Source organism: Panthera tigris, chromosome D4 (genome assembly GCF_018350195.1).
Source record: "Panthera tigris isolate Pti1 chromosome D4, P.tigris_Pti1_mat1.1, whole genome shotgun sequence".
In the NCBI taxonomy this organism is placed as follows: domain Eukaryota; kingdom Metazoa; phylum Chordata; class Mammalia; order Carnivora; family Felidae; genus Panthera; species Panthera tigris.
This window is the reverse complement of record NC_056672.1, coordinates 33,687,842-33,712,754: the sequence shown is the minus strand read 5'-3', so window position 1 is coordinate 33,712,754 and position 24,913 is coordinate 33,687,842. Positions and strand designations below refer to the sequence as shown.

At 35.9% G+C, this 24,913-nt stretch overlaps 1 protein-coding gene across 3 annotated transcripts in view; it reads left to right on the top strand.

The window, feature by feature from the left end:
• PTPRD (protein tyrosine phosphatase receptor type D) overlaps positions 1–24,913 on the top strand; it is a 521,791-nt gene that overhangs the window by 385,296 nt on the left and 111,582 nt on the right. For all 3 annotated transcript variants that reach the window (XM_042963695.1, XM_042963694.1, XM_042963696.1), the window contains 2 exons: positions 4,360–4,520; positions 14,811–14,923. In XM_042963695.1, the coding sequence (XP_042819629.1) occupies positions 4,360–4,520; positions 14,811–14,923 (274 nt within the window). The remainder of the gene's footprint in view (positions 1–4,359; positions 4,521–14,810; positions 14,924–24,913) is intronic.

Here is a 24,913-nt window from a genome sequence, read left to right as displayed (position 1 = left end):
GATAGCCTTAACTGCTCAAAGTCTCCTTCCTCATCTCAGTTCACTTGATTGCAAGAGGAATGATCAAGTTCCACAGTTAAACACACTATATATTTCCAAGTATTGGAAATATTATGTCAATATTGATTGAGAGTGATTATATTTTATTCTCCTGTAACTGCCAGTGAGCCCATAATCTCTCCCTGGATTCACAGGGAAGGTCTGTCTAGGAAAAGACAAGGCAGCTTCTTTAATTAGAGCAATTTACCAATGACTTTATCAGGGAAAAGCCAAGAATGTTAGAAAATAATTCAATAAAACAGACAATTCCTAAGGTACTCTAAATAATGAGTTGTCTTCTTTTATGTAATTCATCTTGCTCTTATGTTGTTTTATGCTTCAGTTGCTGTGAATGTTAAAAAAAAAGAGGAGAGAGAAGAAGAGAGAGGAAGAGAAATTGTAGATGTGAAGGGAGGGTGGATTTTGAAGTGGCAGGTTCACATTAACATTTAATATACATATTCTAATGGTGTCTTTCTAACAAGGGCCTAAAACTGACAGGCGTGGTAGCTCAGTGGAGCCAGTCACTTCCCATATATAAGAAGCGTGAGATATATCAAAGATTTCTGCACATCAGGTGTTAGCACATGCAATGGGGCTTCTCTTCAAATGGCTGAAGGAATTCCCCCTCGGAAAATCAAAACACAAAGGCAGCCTTTCTGCCTGGTTTACCTTTGTGCACAGAATGTCATTTGAAAACAAAGTGAAGGGCTCCCTGGAATTTTAATGCACGGATATGCTTTCTCTTTTTAGTTGAAGGTTTTAAGGCAGAACATCAAGGGAATAGAATGTTGGAAATCATCTTTCTCTTTCTTGTTCTTAATGACTTTTAGATATTTGAAGTAATTTTCTTTAAATAGCTCTAAGATGTTTCAGAAAAGCCCATTCAGACCATTGAGGTAGATCAGAGAATTCGCTAAAGAAGAGAAACCTCAGCAGACCCTGCAGGCTGACGACACCACTGTCAGAGACTCTGGTTTTAATTCTCCGAGGTGTTTCTAGTGTTTAAATGCATTACCAGGAATGAAGAGTCTACCCCTTCCCTTAGTATGTCATTTCACTGTTTCATTAGGACTTTTTCCAAATACATAATATGAATTGCCCCTTTTCTCCATCATCTTTCTCAACATTGCTCTTTATATGCTGTGTATGTTTTCAGGCCTTCATCTAGTAAGTAGATAAGACTTGTATCCAACTAGTGTAATGTTCGCACTGATTTAGTCACTTTGTAAGCCTCAAATTTTTATGACTAATTGTCGTTAAGCACCTAACCACTCCCCGGGTGGGCTGATAATTTTTACAGAGAAAATAACCACCCCCTACAACATGAGCTTTCCCCACTCTCCTTTTGCCTCATTAAGAATATCAAAGGACTGGTTTAGAATGACCAAAGGCTATTACCCCCACACATTGAACAAATGCTGCTTTTCATCAGGTTGGTATCATTTTATGGTTTTCTTCTCTTTCCTTTTCTTTTTCACATGTCTCTGTATCCTGATTTGGGTTGGAAATCTGTGCGCTTTGGGAAAACCTCTGTTTAGATTTGTATCTTGGCTGACCAAGATGATTATCTCAAAGCCTCTTGGTAAAGAATTTGAAATCACAGAGTTTTGTTTACTTTTGTCTGCCAAACAGTTTGAGTGTGACCTACAAAATTGAAAGGGGAAAGTATAAACCAAAACAAGCAATTATACTTATATAAAGAATCATGTTTCTTCGATATTTAGTATCTTTGCCAAGTCCTTACACTGTACATATCTTTTTTTTTAGCTGCTTCTGAGAAGGTTGGAAATGTACTGAATTTTTATCTTATGACCCATTAGAAAATCTGAAAATATAGTCAATCCCTTTCCTAAGAATGGTGAGGAAAATGGGAAAGAAGAACAATATACAAGCATTTAGTGGGGCATATACCCTCCAGATTGACTACTAATCTTGTTGTACTTCAATTCAGAATATATGCCTTAAATTAAGTTTTAATGTGGATTTAAAAATTAAATATACTTCCTAATCATGGAAAAATGAGACTATTCTCTCATGCCTTGATAATGTCAGCCATTTGAAAAGACAAACATTTTATTTTATTTAACAAAGATTTGCTGGGAACTCACTAAGTGCAAAGTTTTGTGTTAGCTGCTTTAAGTATCCAAACACAAATGGTATACAAATCCCTACCTTCCAGAAGTTTACAGTTTCATTAAAGAAAATAAGGCATATGCACAAAACAGAAAATGGAGTGTGATGAATACCATTAAAAGAGGAATAAAGGACAAATAAAAGAAATAAAGGACTACCTAATTTTTTTTAAATTGTTTTTACCTATAGTTTGTGAAATGATTGATTATTTCCAGTTAAAGATAGTTAACATCACTGGAAACCATAGGTAAGTGGAGCCTTGGAAAATAGTTGGATTTCAGGAGACAGATGTTGTGGAACTTTTGAGAGGGTTAAGAGAGAGAATAGAGTCATTGGGGAATAGTGGCAAGAAGCTCACTGTGATGGAAAATGTTGTATGTGGTACAGAAGTTGAAAACAAAATCATGGAGGCCCTCAAGATACATGCTAGGATGTCTAGGTTTTATTTAGGAATCACCAGAAAGCCTCCTGAAGGTTTAACAGCTGTGGTTTAGGATAATAACTCTAGCAGCAGTAGAGAATATTAGAGGAAGGAAGAAACTCTTGCTCTGGTTTGGATAGGCATGAATGAGGTCCCAAAAAAAACAGTACCCATGAGACTGGAAAGAGGGTAGATCGACCTAGAGGGTCATTGGCAAAATAATATCAGTAGTTTTCATTCCTAAGTAGAGGGTGAGAAAAATTAGCAAGTTAGAAGGACGGTATATCTAGGAATCAGGGTAATAACACATGCGATTCATATCTTGCAGGTAAATGTAGGAATCTCTCAAAATAATTGAAAATGAAGGTCTGTGACTTCCAGAGTTTCTGAGTTTACGAACAAGTAAACTTAATTAATCAAGTAGTAATCTTCATAGAAGTTGGTAGTTAAAGCTAATAATGGCCTTGCCAGCCAGATAAGGGAGAGAAAGACTAGCAGAAAATAAACCTTAAGCATACTGACACAGGATGAATTCAGAGGTTGTCAGCTCAGCAGGACATGATCAGTTGGCAAGATTAGGATGGGACCAGTTGAGTACAGAATTAGGAGAACCAGTGTAGGGAGTTTTAAAGAAGGCTTAGTCAACTGTGCCAAATCTAAAAAAGATGTCTAGAAGGGACTGAATAATGACAATTAGATTTAGCAAATGAGATAACGGACCAGTGGTGGTACTGGAGTGAGAAGAGATGAGGGGCTAGTGGCAGGAAAGGGGGTCAGCCGATGGCTATGGATTGGTCTCTGTTGGAAAAGGAAAAACTAGGACCCCTACATGTGGGCAGAGTCAAGAGAATACTAAGAGAGCCTTGAAATGGGACAGAACGAAATAGGATGTTATAAAAACAAAATCAATTCCTTCAGCAAGTATTATTTTTTCCCAGCTTCATTGAGGGAAAATTGAAATATATAATTTTATGTGTTTAAAGTGTAAAATATGATGTTTTGATACACATATACATTGTGGGATGATTGCCAAGAACAAGATAATCAGCGTATCTATCATCTCACATAACTCTGTGTGTGTGTGTGTGTGTGTGTGTGTGTGTGTGTGTGGTGAGGAATACTTAAGATCTACTCTCAGCAACTTCCAAGTACATAATACTGTATTATTAACTATGGTCACCATACAGTACATTAGGTCCTCAGAACTTCTTATAACTGAGGTTTTGTACCCTTTGACCTACAGGTCTCCATTTCTCCTTCCTGAAATACTGACATTTTCCCTGTAAATGTTTACTTTTTAAATTTGGTCTCCTTGACTGGGTGATAATGCTTTGGTGCTGGAGCTATAATATTTCTGTTGATTTTCACACAGCACATAACACCTTGGCACAATGTAAATACTCACTGAACATTTTATGAGCAGTTAATTGCTGGTACTTTATACTTGGTAAGACCATTTAATATGCCATCTATAGATCCCAATGAAGATGTGTCTGCAGACTAATTTATACCATCAAAAATGATTTTATTATAAAATACTTCACTCTGCAAGGAAATTTAGGTTGCAAGACCTCTTTACTTTTTCCTCTTTCCTCATCTCCCACCTCTTCTCTCATCCCTTTCCCTCCCTCCTTCTTTTACTGATGTTATTTCACACACTTAACATCAAATCCTAAGTTCTAAATTTTTGCTTCTTCTAATGCTAAAGATATACACTAGAAAGCCATTAGTTTATAAGTAACATAGACTCTGTTTTTCCTCAGAAGATGTATGCAACCAGTCCCTACTCTGACCCCGTTGTGTCAATGGATTTGGATCCACAGCCAATCACAGATGAAGAAGAAGGCTTGATCTGGGTTGTAGGTCCAGTCCTTGCAGTGGTCTTTATCATCTGCATTGTCATAGCTATCCTTCTTTATAAAAGGTAGGTTTGCCCAATATTTATATTACAATCTTGGTAATTCTTCTATGGACATTATGTGGCTGGTTGCTGTTAATGAAATACTTCAGTGTAGCCCCCGTAATCACTGCAAAATGCTTTCATTAGATTAGAACAAAATGTAAAGATTGCACTTTTTAAAATCTCATTCAGTGTGTGATATAGATTTTGTTGCCCAGCATTCATGGATCCTAGCCTCAGTCTTCTCAGCTACTTTATGCATTAGGAGCACTTTGTATGGCTTTTGAAACATGAGTACATTCATAGGCAGATAATTCCAAGCTTGTATTTAATTGCTTTAGATGATTAATTGCTCTTTTTTTTTTTTTTTTTTTTTTGCTCTTTGGGATTCAAATGAATTTTATTTTTTCTAATTTACTTTTTCTTTTTTATTTTAATATATTTATTGTCAAGTTGGCTAACATACAGTGTATACAGTGTGTTTTTGTTTTTGGGGGTAGATTCCTGTGGATTAATTGTTCAATTTCAACATGGTTTTACAAATAATATTACAAATTTGCACATTTATGTCCATTTCATAAGTCTAATGGGCACCTGAGCTAAAATTTTTTCCTGTAGCTATTTCTCAAAACCCTGAAAGTTGCTAAAATTTAAAGACAAAACAAGGAAAAATAAGGAAGAGAATGAATTTTTTTTCTTCTGTTTTCTATAACCTTTGTTCCAATAGTTAATTCTCAATTGTATCCAATAAGGAATGTGAGGTACCATTTTCCTTTAAAAAACTAAAAGTAAAACCTCAGTCCTTCTACTCCCAAGTACTGATCTGATTTAGTGTCTTTTCACTACAATTAGGATGCAAAGAATCCACATCTACTCCATAGTTTCTGATCTTCCACTCTTTTTCAATTCTATTTCTGCCTCTATTACGGTAACCAAGATTTTTTCCCCCCAGTCATTGCCTAGTCAGTTGCAAAGAGGACATTAGTAATTATTTCCTTAAATCCTTCCAGACTTAAAAAAATATGTAATACCTGGGTGCCTGGGTGGCTCAGTCGGTTAAGCATCCAACTTGGCTCGGGTCATGATCTCGCGGTTTGTGAGTTCCAGCCCAGCATTGGGCTCTGCACTGACAGCCGGGAGCCAGGAGCCGGGAGCCGGAGCCTGGAGCCTGCTTCAGATTCTGTGTCTCCTTCTCTCTCTGCCCCTCCCCCTCTTGTGCTCTGTCTATCAAAAATAAATAAATGGTAAAAAGTTAATAAATATATATAATACCAAAATATATAAAATTGTAAGTATTAACATATATAATGCAAACTCATAAACATGTAGACTGACTAAATTCTAAATTATCTTCCTTTGTGTCACTTTTTATTTTTTTCCAATCCAAATTTTATTTTTATGAAACTTTAACCTATGTTCCCATTTTTCTTTGTGGTGTATCACCTTTAAGAACGCTCCTGTGAAGATGACCACTTCCCTGTACTATAAAGTAGTCCCTCTGTCTCTCTCCCTCTCTTTCTCCCCTCTCATAACCTTGACTTGCAAAATCAAATGAGAATGTCTTCATTTTGATTCTTGCTGACATACTTAATCTGATAATCTTACTTCCATTATATCTTTATCCTATTTATCTGGCTCCCTTCACTGGGTTTACATTAATTATTTCTACCTTTATTCTTCTGTTAAGTATGTTCTTATGTTCCTGGAATAATCTTTTTTTTTTTTATAACCTCTTCTCAACTCAAAAAAATATCCTTCAAGACACTTGTCCTTTGCAACTTTCTCTTATGAGACTGTATTCTATTTCAGTGTGAAGAGAGCATTGAAAAGAAAAAAACTAAAGAAAACTAAAGAAATTCATAACCATAACCTATTAAATTGCCTATTCTATTTTAGAGTTAGAAAGAAAGAAAGAAATACCCATCATTATTTGGTTTCCTGATCACTGCCATCACTCCGTTATCCATGCTATAAAATAGCTTAAAAGACAGGTAACTGAAGGCCAATCTCTCCTCATAGATAATGGTTTCAGTCTCTCCATTCCAATCCATATTGTATCAGTGTATATTTAATTGCCTCTCTTGTGTAAGAAGTAAGCACAGAGAGCACAAGCTACCCACATGCCCTGAACAATAACATCCTGAGTGAGTCCAAACAGGAACTGGTATCCTTTGCTGCTCATGTGCTACACTTATTACCAGAAGATAATACAATAATAAAAGATTAAAAGTAGAATTATCATTGCTTTCTGTGATATTTATTTAGGTGGCTAAATCTTACTGTAAGAGTCAGATCAGAAAGTGCTTGTTTATGGTTGCATTTCTAGATCATGGCACATGACATTTTGTGATTATTCAAAATGGACAAAATGCTTGCCTTATTTTTTTTAAGTTGTGTTTCATTCTGCTATATCTGGCTATCATTATCATGTCACTTAACAGAAATGTGCAGGGCATTTGTGAGTTATGTAAATATGAAGAAATAGGATTATAACCTTGATAATTTTTTAAAGATCTGTAATTAACTGTTCCTTTGCGCATGTGCATGTGCTTGAAGAAAAATTCAGCTCAGTTATATATTTTTTTATAATCCTTCAAAAAAAGGCATCACATTTAAAGATTTTATGACTCTGTTAAAATAGAGTTGCATTTTAGTGTGTGCATATGTAAGCATCGTCTAATGCAATTGTTGGGAAATGCACACATCCTCGAATGCCAAGTATATTTAGCTAACCATCTGAAGGCCCATGAAGCGTTTCTGAAATAGAAATGCTTGCTTCAGCAGTAAAGAACATTCCTGACTTGAAATTCAAGTAGACCCAACAATGTCCTTCTTGATTATCATGAGGCAGTTCAAGAGGAAATCTTCTGCAGGCAATGAATAGTGTCTTTTATAGCTTGGATTCTGAACAAAGTTAATTATATAATAAATACTTCATCCCTCTTTTTGGCTGCCTTTCATTTTACACATAGGTTGTTGGTAATGACTCAGAATTGAATATACAATTATTATTATCATTATTAATATTAAATATTATCAACTCACATTATCTTGATAATTCCACCTAATCACATACACCTGCTTACAAAACTACTTGCCTTAAGAGTAGGTCTATAGCTATGGATGGTTTGTCCATATAAAGAAGAATATTTTATAGATCTGTGTGAGAAGACTGAGACTTATTCCTATTAATTATGTTAATGTGGAACCATTACACTCTTTTATCTCGCATTGTATTTATTTTACTTTATTTTTAATCTAGTAATTTGTAAACCTATAATACATTGATAATCCATGACAAAACAACATCAACTGAGGCTTTGTAAGGACCCTACAATACCCACTGAACCATCAGAAAATTAAAATATATTTGGTAGGTCTTTAGTGTTATGGATTATTTTGCCCTATTTTTTTTATTTTGTTGTCTATATGTGATATATGCAATATTTCAAAATGTAAATTACAGAGATAAGATGGTATCAAGGTTTAAAAAAACACTAATCAGAAAATCAGGAATCAGGAAACTTAAGTTCCAGCTCTGTGAGTAGGTAGCTAATTGTGATAGAAAGTCATGCTAACACTCTGGGCCTCAGTTGCCTCACTTATAAAGTAAGTGGGTAGACTAGATAATTGGACCTTTTAATAATGCTCTATAATCTGAGAACCTAAAACACCACCTAATAGTTCTATTGCTATATTATTTCTGCGTCCAGTATGTGTATGTTTTTTTTTAATATGACTCCAGGTTGCCCTTCATTCATCCACCCCACAAAAAAAGAAAAGAAAAGAAAAAGCAAATGAACACTCTTAGATCTCCCTCTACCCTGTACACTTGTTACATGTGTAAGGCTTTTTAGTTATTAGTGTTAGAACAGTCCAGGAATTACTTATATAGAAGATACTTAAAATAAAATGTTAACCTGACTCTATGGAAAAGCATTTCAAGATGAATGAGGAGTATTTACTATGTACCATGGAAAAAAAGAAAATATGGATTAGGAGCTTGTAAAGATCTCAGGCACTATCTAGACGAAACTAATATCCTTAAATAGAAATAGTCTAACCTAAATAGATACTATAGACCAAGGAAATCTTTTCCATTCCCACCTGAAGATGTTCATGTATGAAGGCCATGGAATAGATGAGACTAAAACACAGGCCTTAGCTTTTCAAGCTTTTCCTGTAGATCCAAGATTGCTCTCTGTAGTCTGTGCTTTGTTAGTCTTCTCTTTTTGTATCAACTTTACATATTTCCAAGATGTAATCAAAGAAAGAAATACAGATCAGGATATTTTGAGATGCTATAGAGATATATGCTGCCATGCCCAACCACACTGGACAATTGATTGTCCAATTGTTTCTGCCTTCTGTCCTTTGAGTAGATCCTTCCATATACCTGAAACACCTTTCCTCTGTCTCCCCAGCCTCTCCTCTTGGCCTGACTGACTCTAAAACATCCTTTAGTAGTAAACTAAGATGCCCACCTAAACGAAAAGCTTTTCTGGGTGCCTGCTTCTTGCTCTATTCTCTCTACCAGTTCAGGCTGCCCTAGGGTTCTATTGTCTATGCTGGTTAAAGCACTTTCCACTTATCTAATGTTACAGAACCTACCACATTACTAGATTTTCCCATTTTCTTGTCTTTCTTGCCACCTCTAAACTAGAGGTCAAGGATGCTGTCATTTCCTTACACTTAGCCCTTATGCCTAGTAAAGTGCATGGCACAGAGGAATATTGAGTAATCAAATTTATACAAATCAATGGCATTAAACAAATTCCAAACTCAATCCCCTCCACTTATTTACTCCATCATGCAATATCACCTTCATCTTGACTGGCAAGAGCTTTAATAAAATCCTCAGCCTATAATTTAAATTTATAAGCTTCCAAAGCCTTCAAACTTAGATACTTGCACCAAATATGTACCTGGGTGTGTGGTGAGTCTGACATTTCTGTGGAAGAGGGGTGAATCACGCACTAGCTATGCATTTGTTCATCAGATTATTTAACACTTTAATATACAAAACTGATAATTCACTAAGTAGTTCTCTTCCATCCAAAGAAACAGATTATCCTATGATGATTCACTAAAGATCTCCTTGATTAAAAACAAGGAAGTTAGAAACATATATACATAGGATTTTTAAGACCCACAACACTAGGTAAATCATTTTAAAATTAAGAATAAAAAAAACAGTATTTTTTATATCATTTTCATTATTCACCTTGTATGTGTGTGTTTGTAAAATTTAAATGTGGGTTTTGTATTTTTGAAAGGAGATAGACTGGATTATCTCTAAGCTAGATACTTTAGCAACTTGGGTATATATTTCATTGACATTCAGGTAGACTCAGTTCTCTATTTTGCATTTGAGAACTCATTAAAAACTCTGAAATTTGCCTCACTGTTGAGATTGTTCAGATTAATTCTTTTCAGGTAATAGTTATGCTCTCTGCATAAAGAACATAGTTATCTAAACAATCTACATATTATCACATGAGCATGAGTTAGATGTGTTCACAGACAGGAGCACCTCTTTGACTGGGAAAATATCTGTCATGTCAATGGCTGGTAATAAAATACTTTCAAGATTAGCCCAGTGATATATATGGGTCATGCTCTGTAGATTTATAATGATGAATATTACTTTTTCCAAAACTGAAAATGTATTTGATCTTTTATTGGAGAAAAGATTTATAATAACCTTACTCGTCAAAAGGAGTTTGAAGAAATCATTTTTGCCACTTTATTACCTCATAGTGTATTCTACCATTGTGCACATTTTTGTGCAGTTCAGTGGATTTGCAGATACCTTATATCATTAAAGAAATAACACACCTCTTAAGACTTTGTTTTAGACGAACACATTTGTTACATGGAATTATGTTGTATTTCCATTAAGTACATTAGTAGTTTCCTCATGGCATGTTTTATAAAAGTCAGATTATATCTCTATCATCACTTTCTGGGATATAATTAATTGTGGCAATATTTTGTAGCTTGGTAGATATAAGCAAATGTGACATTAACATGTGCACAAAATGCTTTATTTAGTTACGTACCCTCATATCCTCCATTCAACTCATAATTAGAGTCCTTTAAATGTTTTGATACACTGTCATTTCCTAATGTGTGTCAGTTAATGTGCCCTGCTTATGAACAGTTTTTCTTAAATCTTCGTTGTCATAGTTACTCTTGTTACCATTGGCCAACTAACATTGAGCCTTTCTTTTTCTTTTTTTGCTGCATTAAAATGGAGCAGTAAACCTGACAGGTGAGGAATAGAGAACAAATCCCTTTAATGCTCAGTAAGACACTGGTAGCCATTGGAAGTATTGAGGGGGTGAGGGTGGAGGTTGGATATAAAAGGCGTCACCTGGCAGGTGGAAGATGGACAAAGCCTAGATATATAAAATATTAAAATATTGGTACTGAAATGATTCTGAGGGAAATAAATTAGTTTCTCTATATAAATATAAATAACAAATTATCTTTATGTAAAGCCAAATTTAGAAGGTAATGAAACCAGTCTGCATTTTGTATGAGCATTTGTATGTGTTAATGTGTCTACAGAAAAGAAATGTGAGGTGTTCCATTAAGACATTTGTTTTGTTTTGTTTGTTTTTACTTAAGATTGGCTTTTAAGTTTGATCTGAGGTCACCTCCCAATACAAGAGCACTAATGGTATTTTAATATCCTGTAAATATTGACGGCCATGCATTTGTGAAAATTCTGACATCATTCCAAATTATTTCCATGCTTTCCAGACTCAAATAATAACAGCAGCAGCAGCAGCAGCAGCAATAGTAGTAGTAGGAGGAGGAATAATAATAATAATAGCACTAGCTATCTGTGTGATTATTGAAGGACTGGTCCAATCAAACCTACTTTTCTAACATATCTATATGTATGTCTATCTTCATATCTATATTGACAGGTAGAAACTTCTGATGAAACTTAAACTAAGAAAAGGATCTCAGTGCTCATCTCAGTTGTCTAGTCCTCCCAGTTCTATATTCCACTTAGTTCCCAATGAGTGTTACCTGGACCAGCAGCAGAATCATTAGCTTCACCTGGAAACTTGAGAGAAATACAAATTCTTAGACTACCTACCCCAGACCTAGTGAATCGGAAACTCTAGGTGTGAGTGCAACAGTCTATAGTTTAGTAATCCCTTCCAGGGGATTCAGATGCATGCTAAAGTTTGAGAACCATGGCTGTATCATTTTCCCCAAATCACTTAATACTGGTCAGTAAGCTACATTACACTTCTACTCATAGGTAACTTAGTACTTCTGTAGGGTATCTTTTTTTAAAAATTATTTTTAATATCACTGGTTTTCATTAATCCACCTAAAAACACATGCAAAATACGTTTTGTTTTTCAGCCAAAGTAGGGATTTCAGATAGATGCATCTTTCTTCCAAAAGCCTTTGCCCATATATCTGAATATCTTTGTTCTAAGTAAGTAGATTCATATCTCATCCTTAGACCAAGGTGAAATTAAGTGAAGATAAAAAAAACCCTTAGACCACAAAGTAGCATCTTTGTTATATGTGGTTCCCATCCCAAACCACCACATATTTTCATGATGCTGTTTCCACCATATCTGAAATGTCATGTGATCTTGCATTTCCTTTTCACCCATATACCTCCTGCATGTAGTACATATTTCTCTCTGCAGAAAATAAGCTTATAACAGGACTTTATAATCTTAACAGGAAAAATAAAATAGCAAGGCAAAATTCAAATATGCTTGTAGTCACTATTCTTCACTTTTTTCTAGTTGAAAATGAAAATGTGAATAATGAGACTTCTGAAAACCTATCGGGAAAAATATGACCACAGACGTTCCTGTTGGGCCTGATTTAGACCCTCATATACTAGTTAATCCTTTATGGCAGTAAATTCTATTTTTAAAGCTATTTATCATTATTACCAATGATGACCAAACTCTTCATCTTGCAAACATTTCTTAGAAATCCTTTCTGTTAGAAAACAACCATTTTAGCACATTTGTGTTTAAAAATAATGTGATGAAAGTGTGGGCAGCCAATACCCACGTTGTGATCACCAGAACTAAACTAAGCAAAAAAGAAATTTAAATAGCTGGTTTTCTGAGATGGCTATAGGATTTTTGAGTCTGAGATCATGGAAGTAATTTATTTGAACAGATAAAGTCAGGGAAAAGTTAGTTATTAAATGTCAGGACCCCCCCCCCAACTTTGTCACAACTATACATGGCAGTTTTAGTCCCAAGCTTTGGGTTTTCTGAGATTCATCTGGGCAACAAGATGTGACATTCACCTTTCCTGGCGCCAGAGAAACAGACTAAATTTCTTTAGAGAGTATTCTCTTCTGTCCCTTTGTCTCAGTGTCACTCAGCTTGGCCTCAGTGAAAAGATAAGGAGCATGTTCCACAGTACCTGCAAGAGTGACCCAGTTTCCTTGCCCAGGTATTTCTACATCTGGCCCCATAATCCCGCAAGAAAGACAGTGGGGCCACTTTGAGAAAGGATAAAAATTCAGGGTTTAATCATTATGTCTGGCACATCAGTAAAGAGATGCATCTGTGCCAGCTCATTTGGAACAAAAGAAGTTTAAGGAGGGCCACTGGGTCCCTTGAATTGAGAAGGCCAAGTGTATGATTGTTACACATGGGACTGACTGACTAGCAGTCCATGGCATTTCATGAGCCCATTTAGCTTCTATACCTTTGGTGGTAAAATGAATCTCTATGAGTCATATAGCCACAGCCTAATCATAGTGGCATTTTCCATTCTGAAACTGGTCACCATGTCCTTCTTTCACATGGTCTTTTGAGCCACTCTTTCTCTTTCTTCTCACATCTTTCTTGTCAGCCCTCAGCTCTGCTTTTACTTTGCTTCTCATTTTCCACTCCATACAACTGGAACTGCCAGTACATTTGGCACACCTGACATTCAGTGCTCACCTCTGATTCGTGGCATAGCTTGGCAATGCATTCTGTCCTTAGGCTATACCTGACACCTTCAGGTAGAAACAGGAAATCCTGAGACAGGTTAATCCAAGGTTCTGAGAGAGCAAGGTGTCTAACAGAACTCACCCAAGAAAATTCATTCCATTAACACATTTTGCCGAAGGCATTGCACTTGAGCAAATCAAGTGTGCTTTCCTTTTGCATCAATCTTCCCTTCATCCCCCAGTTAGTTTTATTTTATACAGATGAGCAGAGATGGAAAGAAAGGCTATTTAACAGGAGCCCTCTGGCTTACCATGGAACGACCTGGGTGGCACTCAATGGGATCCCATTGCCACAGCAACACTAATGAGCTGTGAGACAGTCATATCAGAAAAACAAGGGAGTGTTCCTGAGCACCGCTGTGCCCCTTTCCCCAAAAAAGAATGTCTTTGTTTTAAACAGGGGTGGACACAAGGATTACGACTGTAGCCTGGAGATTGCTGGAGTCAGTATTTGAATAAATACAGAGTAAAGCACTGCTTGAAAAGGTCTCCATTTCTTGAGTTTTTAATCTAATTTAACCTTAAAGAAAATACTTAGGCAGCACTCTGCGTTTTGGAAGGTTTGAAAAAAATGAATAAGAAATCTTATGAAGAAAAACCTGATGTTCCTTGCATAGACATTTGTTACTATTACATTATCACACCCTAAACAAAGTTATTTAATAAAACTAGTAGATAGTAATTAAAACAAGGATGAAATGCATTGTGTGAAGAATTACTTATAACAAGGCATTATTAATGGTTCACATATGCCATGAATGATCATTGGAAGAGTGAGACTACCCAGTAGGTGAAATTACTTTTTCTCTGATCTTTCTGTGATTGACTTTCATTAATGAAATATTAATCACAGCTTAACATCATAAGCAGCCAACACTATTTTTCTTTCTTTTAATTTGAAAGAGAAAGGGGATGTTGGTCTTGTGTAGTGCTAATTCTCCTTCTAGGTGCTAGCTTGGAATCTTAGAACACACTTACTGCATCTGTCTGTCATATGGGAAAATTCAGTGCAGACCCACTTTGTAGCCATCAGGATTCAAGCATATCTCTCCAACACCCCCTTAATGCCTAATGGCAGAGGCAGTGAAGAATTCAATTCTAGAGCTGAAGGGGGACTTTGAGATCATTCACTTAAGCAAATATTTTAGACTTGAGGAAATGGTCTAGGCCAAGAGAGGTAAAGCAACCTGAACAGGGTCACAAAACTGACCTGTCAGATGGTTGTAAAACAAAAAGTTGGGAGCTTTTTAAACGTTTCAATTGCTTTTTTATTGTATTCTTACATTTTTAAAAAATTTTTCTCCCTACAGGAAGAGGGCAGAGTCTGACTCTAGAAAGAGCAGCATACCCAACAGTAAGGAGGTCCCTTCACACCATCCAACAGACCCAGTAGAACTGAGGCGCCTTAATTTTCAAACACCAGGTAAGAAGCAGGGCTCATCTTGTCCATAAGATAGTATTTACTGAAAGCATTTTGGCCGACTGATAAATGCTTTCAGAGATGAATGTCACTTTATTTAGAAAAGTTTTGTTTATCCTGCTTTTTAATTGTAATATTATTGAGAGTCACCAAACAGAAGTCTGGAAAGGAAATAAAGTTTGTTTTGCAAATCTGAGGTGGAATAGACAAGAGAAAACAAGTAATTCATCTTCAAATTTTGGAAACACTATAGTCTTATAAGAATATCTACCATTGTGGGGGATTAAGAGTTTATTACTTTTAATGATACCTATCTGTCAAGAATTCAGTTTCTCATCTTATAAAAGTGAATGGATGGATCGATGGATGGATGTCACATCATTCATTCTATTGGGAAATAACAAACTTATTCTGTATTTTCCTATTGATTTGTGTCTATATGAAGAAAGTGAAGAAAGGAGGATGGTGAGAGGGAAAGAAACAAAGTGAGATAAAAATTAGTTTCTTTTAAAATATTACCTATACTAAATGTCACTGGCCAAGTTGAGTTTCTTACTGGGGAGATACATAAAGTAACTGAGGATAAGAATACTTGTTTCTAAATATTAAATGCTTAAGAAGAAACCTATCTTTACTACTGAGGGGCATTTTGTACAGTACTGTTAATTCAAGACTAGCTCTATTTTGCTTTCTTTAAAATAAATTTTATTTATCCCAAATGAATGGAAAATAATAAATGATAAAGAGATCTAAAACTGAGTGGCACAGTCATAATGCCCAAGGACAACTAAGAAAATAAAGAGTTGATCTAAGAAGTGTGATTAAAATTTGGTTGTGTTATCATTCCCCGAGTTGTTGGCAAATGTTGTGTCACATGGACATGCTAACTCACAGTAGTATATACCTCAAATTTATCAAACTACACACTGCAGTGACTTACTCTGAACTGAAAATGTAGTCTATTATATTTGACATGTTTTCTTTTTTACCTGTGAATGTATCATGGTAACTAGTAACAAGTTGAAAGAAGTGTCTGGCATTTTCAAAGTGGCTATACAAACCATCATCATAAATGTGAGTTGTGTGTAAAATGCTATTTCAAATGAGGTTAGACTTTTTAAAAATCAGTTTTTACAAAGCAAAGATCTACCTCCATCAGCATAAAAGGCAGTAGAAAATGTTCATATAGCCAAAAATCTCCTGTGTGTATTTTTTAAAGGCTGATAAATGTATACTATGCACATGTAATGATGATTGAATAAACTCATAGAGTCCTTTGGGTCACTGTAATCCCTTAGGTGCTCCCTGTTGAGTCTCTGTCTAGGTGTCCCATTAAGGCATCTTGATACTGAGTTTCTTGTAGTAAACCTTCTCGGTTCACTTTTTGAAATAGTAGTGTACTGACTTCTTTAGGCTGTAGGCAACTTCTTGATAATGGGCCCAGGAATTCATGTACTTTTCAATTTGACTAAACCAGGGTATAGAGGACCTAAAAGCCACAGAGATGATGCATTACATGATTCCTTTGCAAGAGCAGCATGTTGTGGAAATGGAGAAAATGATTGTTACTTAATACCTTGCTGCTCAGCCCTGCCCCCATCTCCTCTGGCTTTTATGGAAAGTATGATTTGTATTGGAATCAACCTTGGTCTTCAGGCAGAGATAGAAGCATAGTATAGGATGAGTGAAAAGGCAAAGATAGCTCCAAAAGAAAAAAAGAAAAACGAAAAACAATAGGAGTGCTATCCTTCATCTACTCTGGCACTAACAGAATATTCCAGGCATAAATAGGAAGTAGGAAGGATGCCTGGGTGGCTCAGTCAGTCAAGCATCCGACTTCAGCTCAAGTCATGGTCTTACAGTTCGTGGGTTCAAGTCCCATGCCGGGCTCTGTGCTGACAGCTCAGAGCCTGGAGCCTGCTTCTCCCCTGCTTGCACTTTGTCTCTCTCTCAAAAATAAGCATTAAAAGTAAAAAAAAAAAAATAGGAAGTATGAATGAGAACTGTGTAGACAGGATTATTAGCAGAGTACAGGCAACTACAAACAAGGAAATAGAAATGCCTTCAACCGAGACACCTCCATCTCGAAGTACTTCTCACTTTTACAGGTAATTTTGCAAATATGGTCAAATCCAAAAAAAAGTCTGTAAAGAATATAATCTCCCCAGTATATATGTGAATATTAGATCCATTTATGGAAAGAATCTATTAAATTTCATATAAGTCCTTGGAAAGGAGAATGAATCTTACATTTGAAGGGACATTGGTTAGCTCACCAATAGCTTTACAAAATCACAGTGGGGACCTGAGTTTATAGGAGGTATCATTTAACTGAGGTTAGACTTATTACATCAAATGGGTAATGGAATAAAGTGGGCAAGATGAATAAAGAGGGAGAGGAGATTTAGTAGAGGAAGAGAATAAAGCAGGAGAAGTTGTCCTAAGGTCCTAGCACTTCTGCTCAGGAAGAAGCACTGTGTTGTGCCTTTTAGCTCAGGTAAGCAATCTGCATGAGCTTGGCTTGTTGAATCAGTGTATTTTCCTCCCGTGCTCTCTGATATGGCCTGCTGTCTTGAAAATTTCACCAGTTAAGGAAAAAAAAAAAAAACTAGACCCAGCTGTCAATGTGGAATTCATAGAAATGTGACCATTTGTTTCAATCAGTAGAGATTCTAAGCAATGGCTACAAATTGTCTAATTACTTGCCAAGGGGATTAGGGCAGAAGGCAGGGTTGTTAACCAAACCTTTCTGTGCTTTTTCCTTGCCTCTTGTTCACAAATAACCAAGGGCTCTCCTGGATGATGCAATAAAATGACCCTATAGTAGGGGTTACACAGCAAATGATATGACGCTCCTTAAGTTTTGGATTTTAAACCATTTCACTGTCTGAAATGTGCTTTTATATACATCATACCTTTGGAAGTATAATCATTTATCCACAAACATAAAATTTGACAATACTTATTAATGGTATTCCTAAGTAGAGGATTAGCCATCCAGATTTTAACTTCGAACAAATGACTTTCAAAGAAATAAAAAACCTGTGATTTATATAATGAGGCCCTAGCACTGAACTTGTTCATGAAAGCAAATTTACTTCCACTTCTGATGGCTCTGTTGAGGAAGATAAAATACCAAACAAACATTTCCATTTGAAATTCAGTAGGTATTTCAGAAGGTAAAGGAAGCACATCAGTCAGTTCACTAATTCTATGAATTCTCCTTTCTTTTCAAAAAATTCTTGGGGATGAAAAAACTATTTACTTTTAAGTATTTATTCTTGTTGAAGAGCCTAGATATAAGGAGGCAGACATTTTCCCTCAATTCTACCCAATACTCCAAAGGTATTGAAAATACATTCTAAATTTCATATAAATACAGAATTCTGAACATGTAAGTACTTCAAAGAAATATACCTTGAACCTCAGTACCACAAACATCCCTATCTCTGGGTCAGGAAAAGAAATGTCAGAATTCTGTCCACTGTGTCTCCACTAAGGCAAAGTAAAGGCAGAGAAAACTGTTGCATTCAGTATAAACATCTTTGCAAGGTTGTGGGATGTGGGGAAAAAACATGGTTTTAGTTCACTTTCCAAATTTCAGATGACAATATAGTTGCTGTATTAGTGAAATACTATATCCAAGCATTTGAACAGGGTGAGGAAGACTCACATCTTCCTGACTGAGAGCAGGTACCTCTGCTCATAGGTATTTTCCATGAATGTGTTTATTAGCCAGAATACTGTGTGTTAAAGTTCAGGTGGCAGTATACAATAAGTTGTATTTAAAACCTGAACTACCCAATCTATTAAAATAATGTATAAGTCATCAGTTATTGGTGTACTGGCTCAGGCAGAACACGTATGAAACATGTATTTCAAATACAATGTTTGTATCACCCATAGCCTACAAAATTAGAGTACCAGTGGGCAAGAAGGTATCACTTAGCTAAGGTTAGACTTATCACCTGAAATGTAAGATTGGATAAAATGAGTAAAGGAGAGAGGAGATGTTGTACAAGAATATGCTAAAGTTACTAACTGCTAACCAAGTTTTACAAGTCTTTAAGGTCTGTAGAGGAAGGGGAAAATACTTAAAGATGATTTTAAAAGAATGCTGTATTAAACCTCATAAATCTTTGTGGATGGCAGAAGCTGGGTATGCATCCAGATGGATTCACAGATGAGTTGCATGTTAAACAAAATTGAACTGAACTGTGCCCAGTCAGCCTAGGTTGGGAGGAAAAGTTCCCTTTTTTTCTCCAAAATTTCCCAAGTCGTCTTACTACCCTTACTTCTCAATAATTATTTTTCTTGATTACAAAAGCAGCACATGTTTATTGGGGAAATTAAAATAGAAAATAAGCTTGTTAACAATTTTGTAGATAGGTTGTAGCTACACAGGTGTGCATTATAGCAAATATTTTTTATGTTTCAAAATTTTCATAAATTGGAAAAGGTGAAAAAAGCGCTTTTAGAAAAGAAAACCTACTCTATGTCCCCATGCTTCTAAATTTTCTTTTTTTTTTTTTGGACATATTTAAAATATAAGTAAAAGATTTCCTATAACTGCTCCAAATTTGCCCTTTAGAAATAGCCACCATAGGTATCCTTCTAGACTTTTTTACATGTATATACAGTTCTTTAATTGATAATAATTGTATAGCAGGTATATAGACAGATAGAAAGGTGCAAATACATAAAATTGTCTGGTTTAAAATTTAACTGTAGGGGCGCCAGGGTGGCTAAGTCGGTTAAGCGTCCGACTTCAGCTCAGGTCACAATCTCGCGGCCCGTGAGTTCGAGCCCCGCGTCAGGCTCTGGGCTGATGGCTCAGAGCCTGGAGTCTGCTTCCGATTCTGTGTCTCCCTCTCTCTCTGCCCCTCCCTCGTTCATGCTATGTCTCTCTCTGTCTCAAAAATAAATAAACGTTAAAAAAATTAAAAATAAAATTTAACTGTATAAACATAAACCTTTTCCCAAGTTAGTGTGTTAGATTTTATCTCCTTAGCAGCCAATGGTATTGATGTTATTCTGTTCTACAGATGACACAAAATGTAGTGGCTCATTCCTTATTAATGGGGGCTATTTTCCATGTTTTACTCTTGCAAATGATACTGCAGTGAGCAGTACTGAGCCCGCATCTTTTCACCTCTTTGTTGCTACCTCCAAATGTTAGACACCTGGAAATGGCGATTACAGGGTCCTAGGGTAGGCACATTTACTATTTTCATAGAGACTGCCAATTACAGAGTTTTCTGAAATATTGTAAAAAAGCCTTTACTTGCAGTGTAGCAGCCCCTCTGAGCCACAGCCTGCAGCATTGAACAGAATGATGAAAATAAATATAATATCATCCCAAGATGGTGATGAATAAGAAAACCAAAGAAGCTACTGATATGTGTTCATATATCTACTTTTTCCCCAACAAAGCAAATTTAGAATTTCAGCATCTCAGAGAAATAAGCCTTCTTTCTAGTACAAAAAAAAAAAAAATTGTATGAGAACACATAGCTAATGGCCTCATATTGTATACCAGCCACCACCTTTCCCTGTGCCTGTAAAATTCTTCCTCCCTGTGCCCTTTCATTGATTTGTCAGTTTCCATCAGAAATTTTCTTCATTTTTTCCTGCGAATTTCATTCTTCCAGTATCTGTACTCCTTCTCACATGCCTCTCTCTGCAAACCCCCCACAAAAAAAAATAAATAAATAAACTTCAAACAACAACAAAAACTTCTAGAATGTGTACTTGCACCTTTTAAGAAAAGAAATTTAAAAATTGATGGTCAGATGTACAACATAAGAGCCTCGTTTTCATTCTGAGGATGACCTTAATATGTTTTTCCCTAAAGCATACATGGATGGTAGGTGATTGATGGGCTATGAAAAACAAAACCAAACTGGTAAAAAGTTACCGTATCAGAAATAGCAGTTTCAGCAGCAGAAATGTCTGCACAGCAGCTGAACGGGCTTTAAAAGCTTCTGAGGCATCTCTTCTGATCCATTAGTGCTATTAATTGGATCAATGCTAACAAGATCCATTTTTATACATATATTTATCTTCATATTTTGTACCATAAGAAACTTACATATACGACCTTGCTTAAGAACACCATGTGTGTTCTTTGTATGTTATACCTCAAAAACTATGGTTCATTGAATAGAAATAGTACATTTTTGATATAAAGAAATACAGTTTGTTCAAATTCTCCATTTTGAGAAACCTATGTAAAAATGAATTTTATTTATGCTCTCCACTGCTTACCTGAAAAAGCACTCTTGGAACACCTTTCCCTTAATGATGATCCTAGTCATGGATTAAGTCAAATTCTCATTATTGTCCTGCCACATAGCAATTATATCTTATAAATCAGTGTTCTCTTTTGCCTTTAATTCATTATTCATTTGTGAGACAAATTGTAAACATAGAGTATTTGTATATCATTCAGAGTACTCTAAAAAGTACATAAATTATGTTAAAATCTGACCATTATTTTACAAACTAATTTTCTCCCTGTGACTGTTAACTTAGTGAACTACATTTTTGACACAGATGCATCACTGATTTGATGAACAAATTATTTTCTCCCTGTTCCATGACCACAAATTGTTCTCCACACTTCATCACAGTTTTTTGGAAAGGAAAACCATGAAGAGAGTAGTATTGAATCATCACACATATATCCTAACATAAAAAAAAATCATCTAAAAGATGTTCACCATTATTAGTGACCTCAAAATCATTACTTAGCAAAATAATTATACAGTGGCTATTGGTATTAAATGCAAAATTTTAAAAAATTTAAAAATAAGGCAAGTATTTGGTAACGTCTCTCTCTAGATAAAGTTATTTGAAGATATTATTGATTAGATTACTTAGCAAAATAAAACAACTTTTAGAAGGCAAAAGCATTGTAAATTGAGCTTTTGAAGAAATCTTCCAAATACTACTAGTTTTTTAACACTTTTTAAAATGTATTTATTTATTTTGAGAGGGAGAGAGAAAGAGCACAAGCAAGGGAGGAACAGAGAGGGAGAGACAGAATCCCAGAGTCACACGGTTAGCACAGAGGTCCATGTGGGACTCAAACTCGTGACCATGAGATCATGACCTAAGCTGGAGTCAAGAGTCAGACGTTTAACCGACTGAGCCACCCAGGGGCCCCTACAGTTTTAACATTTTGAATGTATACCGTTAGTATATTCTTAGTTCCGGTTCTCATGGAAACCCACAACATTTTGACAGGAGGTGACTGGAAAATACAGGTGTGTGTAGGAGTGCCTTTTACCTCTTCCCGACCATGGGACATATCTTTAAATGAAGCTATTATTGACACATTTTCTATAAACTGAGGATGCTTGAGATCTCTGTGTCAGGACATAAATAGCCCAAACATTCTCACAGACCAATATTTATGTACATGGCACCACTCCTTCAGGATGTTAAGTGGTATAAGAGACAGTATGGCATAATGAAAAATGTCCTAAATGAGAAGTGACAAGATCTAGGATCAAATCCTCCACGTAGCCTTAGTTTTACTAATAGTGATGACCTTGATGAAGTCATTTTCCTAACTGATAAAATTAATATGGGAAAGAAGAAGAAATAAATGAACTCCCAAGGGGTGACCCATGCAGGAAGTATACATTGTCACACCCCACCATACACACCTGATGTCTAGCCCATGGTCTTGTGGATACAAGCATGATGTTACTCTCAACCTACTTGGATTTTAATTTACACGAGAAAGGAACATTTTGCTGTTTTAAAACAGAGGTCACAATTTAGTTAGCCAAATGTGTCCTGCAGAGGTCCTGTCTTTGACTCCCACTGGGTTTCAGCAAAATTTTGAGGCAACAATGAAAACATATCATAATCTGTGTTTGCAGTTGCTACTGAAAACCTGAAAAGTCTTACCTCATGGCTCTGCAATTCTCCCTGGAAGATATCGACTAGAGCTGAATAGTTTGACCCTTGTACAAGTTCTCCACAATCTACACGAGCCCTAAACATGACCCTGACATTGAGACTGAATGTCAGTTGCCATTCATCTCATGCATATTTTTATTTTGCATATAATAGAAAAATATTCTTTTCTAGAGCCTCCTTTGAAAGTAGGGAAATGAAAGACAGTCATAGAAGGCTGCTTGCTGCAAGGAAATGAGTATGAGTGCATTTGTTTGTGAAGGTGTTTGCTATGCCCTACCTTGTCATCTTCAGTCATTTACCTTACCAATCTGTCCCCTTCAGCCCCTGAAGACTTTGCGCCCTGCTTGAGAAGATTGTAACTGCCATTCCAGAATTAATACAGTAGTAAGATGCCAAAACCACTTAAGATTTTATTTACTAGATGGACTAATGCATGAGGTCATTTATCTTTTCTGGACTTCAGAGTCTTCTTGTGTAAAATGAAAATGCTGGGCTTAAGTGATCTCTAAAATACCTCTCAGCTTAAAATGCCATGGTTTTAAAGTTCCGGTTCTTATAAGGAAGCCCTCATGACATTACTATCACAAATATGTTTCCTATTAAAAGTAGCCATCATGGCTTTTCCTCCAACCTAAGGCAAATTTCAGTGACTACATCCATTTTTCATGCTGACAGAGTATATTGTGGATATCATGGCTCCAAAATGAGAACACTGTTCAGTTTCAACGTGTGCCTTTAAAGTGCACTTATGTTGTGCATTTGTAGCTTTGAACTGATAAGGTCATGACCCAGGCAAGTCCTTATCAGCTGTGAGCTGCAATTCAAGTTCTTTGCTACTAATAATAGCTAAAGTATTAAAGCGTGCTCAATAGAGAATCAGAGCAAATTCAAGGTATTACTGAAAAAAAGCATATTGCATTCTTGTAAACTCCAATAAAGTTTTTGAGTGGAAAAAAATGAATACATGGAGTTACAGCGCCCCCCCCCCCCAACAAGATAATTTCCATTGGACTGGGAGCCATGGCTTGAGAGCTTTAAAAAGATCAACACCTGGTTCACACCCGCAGAGATTCTGACTTAATTGGTCTGGTGTGTAGCCTGGAAAAAAGGAATTTGAAAGCACCTCAAATGATGCTAATGTAAAAATTCTTTTCTAATAAAATATTGGTTTGTAGACTGTGAGAAATACCCATGTTGCCCAGACAAAAGATTGAAAAGATACTATATTGAGGTCAACATCACAGTTTTCTTGGTGTCTGCTTATCTATTCAGACTCTAACATGCTTGATTATATCATATAAAATTGTTTCCATGATGGACAATGGAAAAGTTTGGGGGGGAATCAAGATCCTTGGTGATTCTTTCCTGGTATGAGCTGGAGTTTCATGTTAGAGGAATTTCATCCTTGATTTATTACGTAGCATAATTTTTATGATGCTGTTTATTTGTTTCAAATACATGACATAGCATCATACTTTTTGGTTAGCTAAAGAAAATGGTATTGAATTTAAATAATTCAAAAAGTAGACAATTCAATTGCATGCATTTTCTGTTTTATAGAAGTAAATGTTCCTTAGATCTCAAAGAGAAGTTACAAGAACTTTTAGAACCTTTGCCTGTGAACTGTGTAGATGAGACCCTTCTCTGTTCCATATGTTTAGAAATCCTATCTACATGAGGTACAAGTGGTAGTTATAAAGAAGGAAGTGACTCCAGAATTTACCTAGCTCTGCGGTTTTATTTTACAGATTAAAAAAAAAATGAGGTTCTTGATAATGAGTGATTTGTCCCTATTAGGACATGGCAAAACCAGAAAGAGAACTCCTACCCATATTCTAGTCTAGGATGTCTTCTCCTATATCATCAGAGTCCTACACGTTCTCCTCCCCTTCCTGTGAAACATCCATTCTGGCGTTTTTACTTGTCAAGAATTTTGGTGCAACATAATACATACTTATGTGTCTTAAATGATAGTTCTTGAATGCTAAGGTATCTGTATATTATATATACGTCCTGATTTAGGTGATTAGTCAGTACAGGCTTATTTACATTTCTGTATAA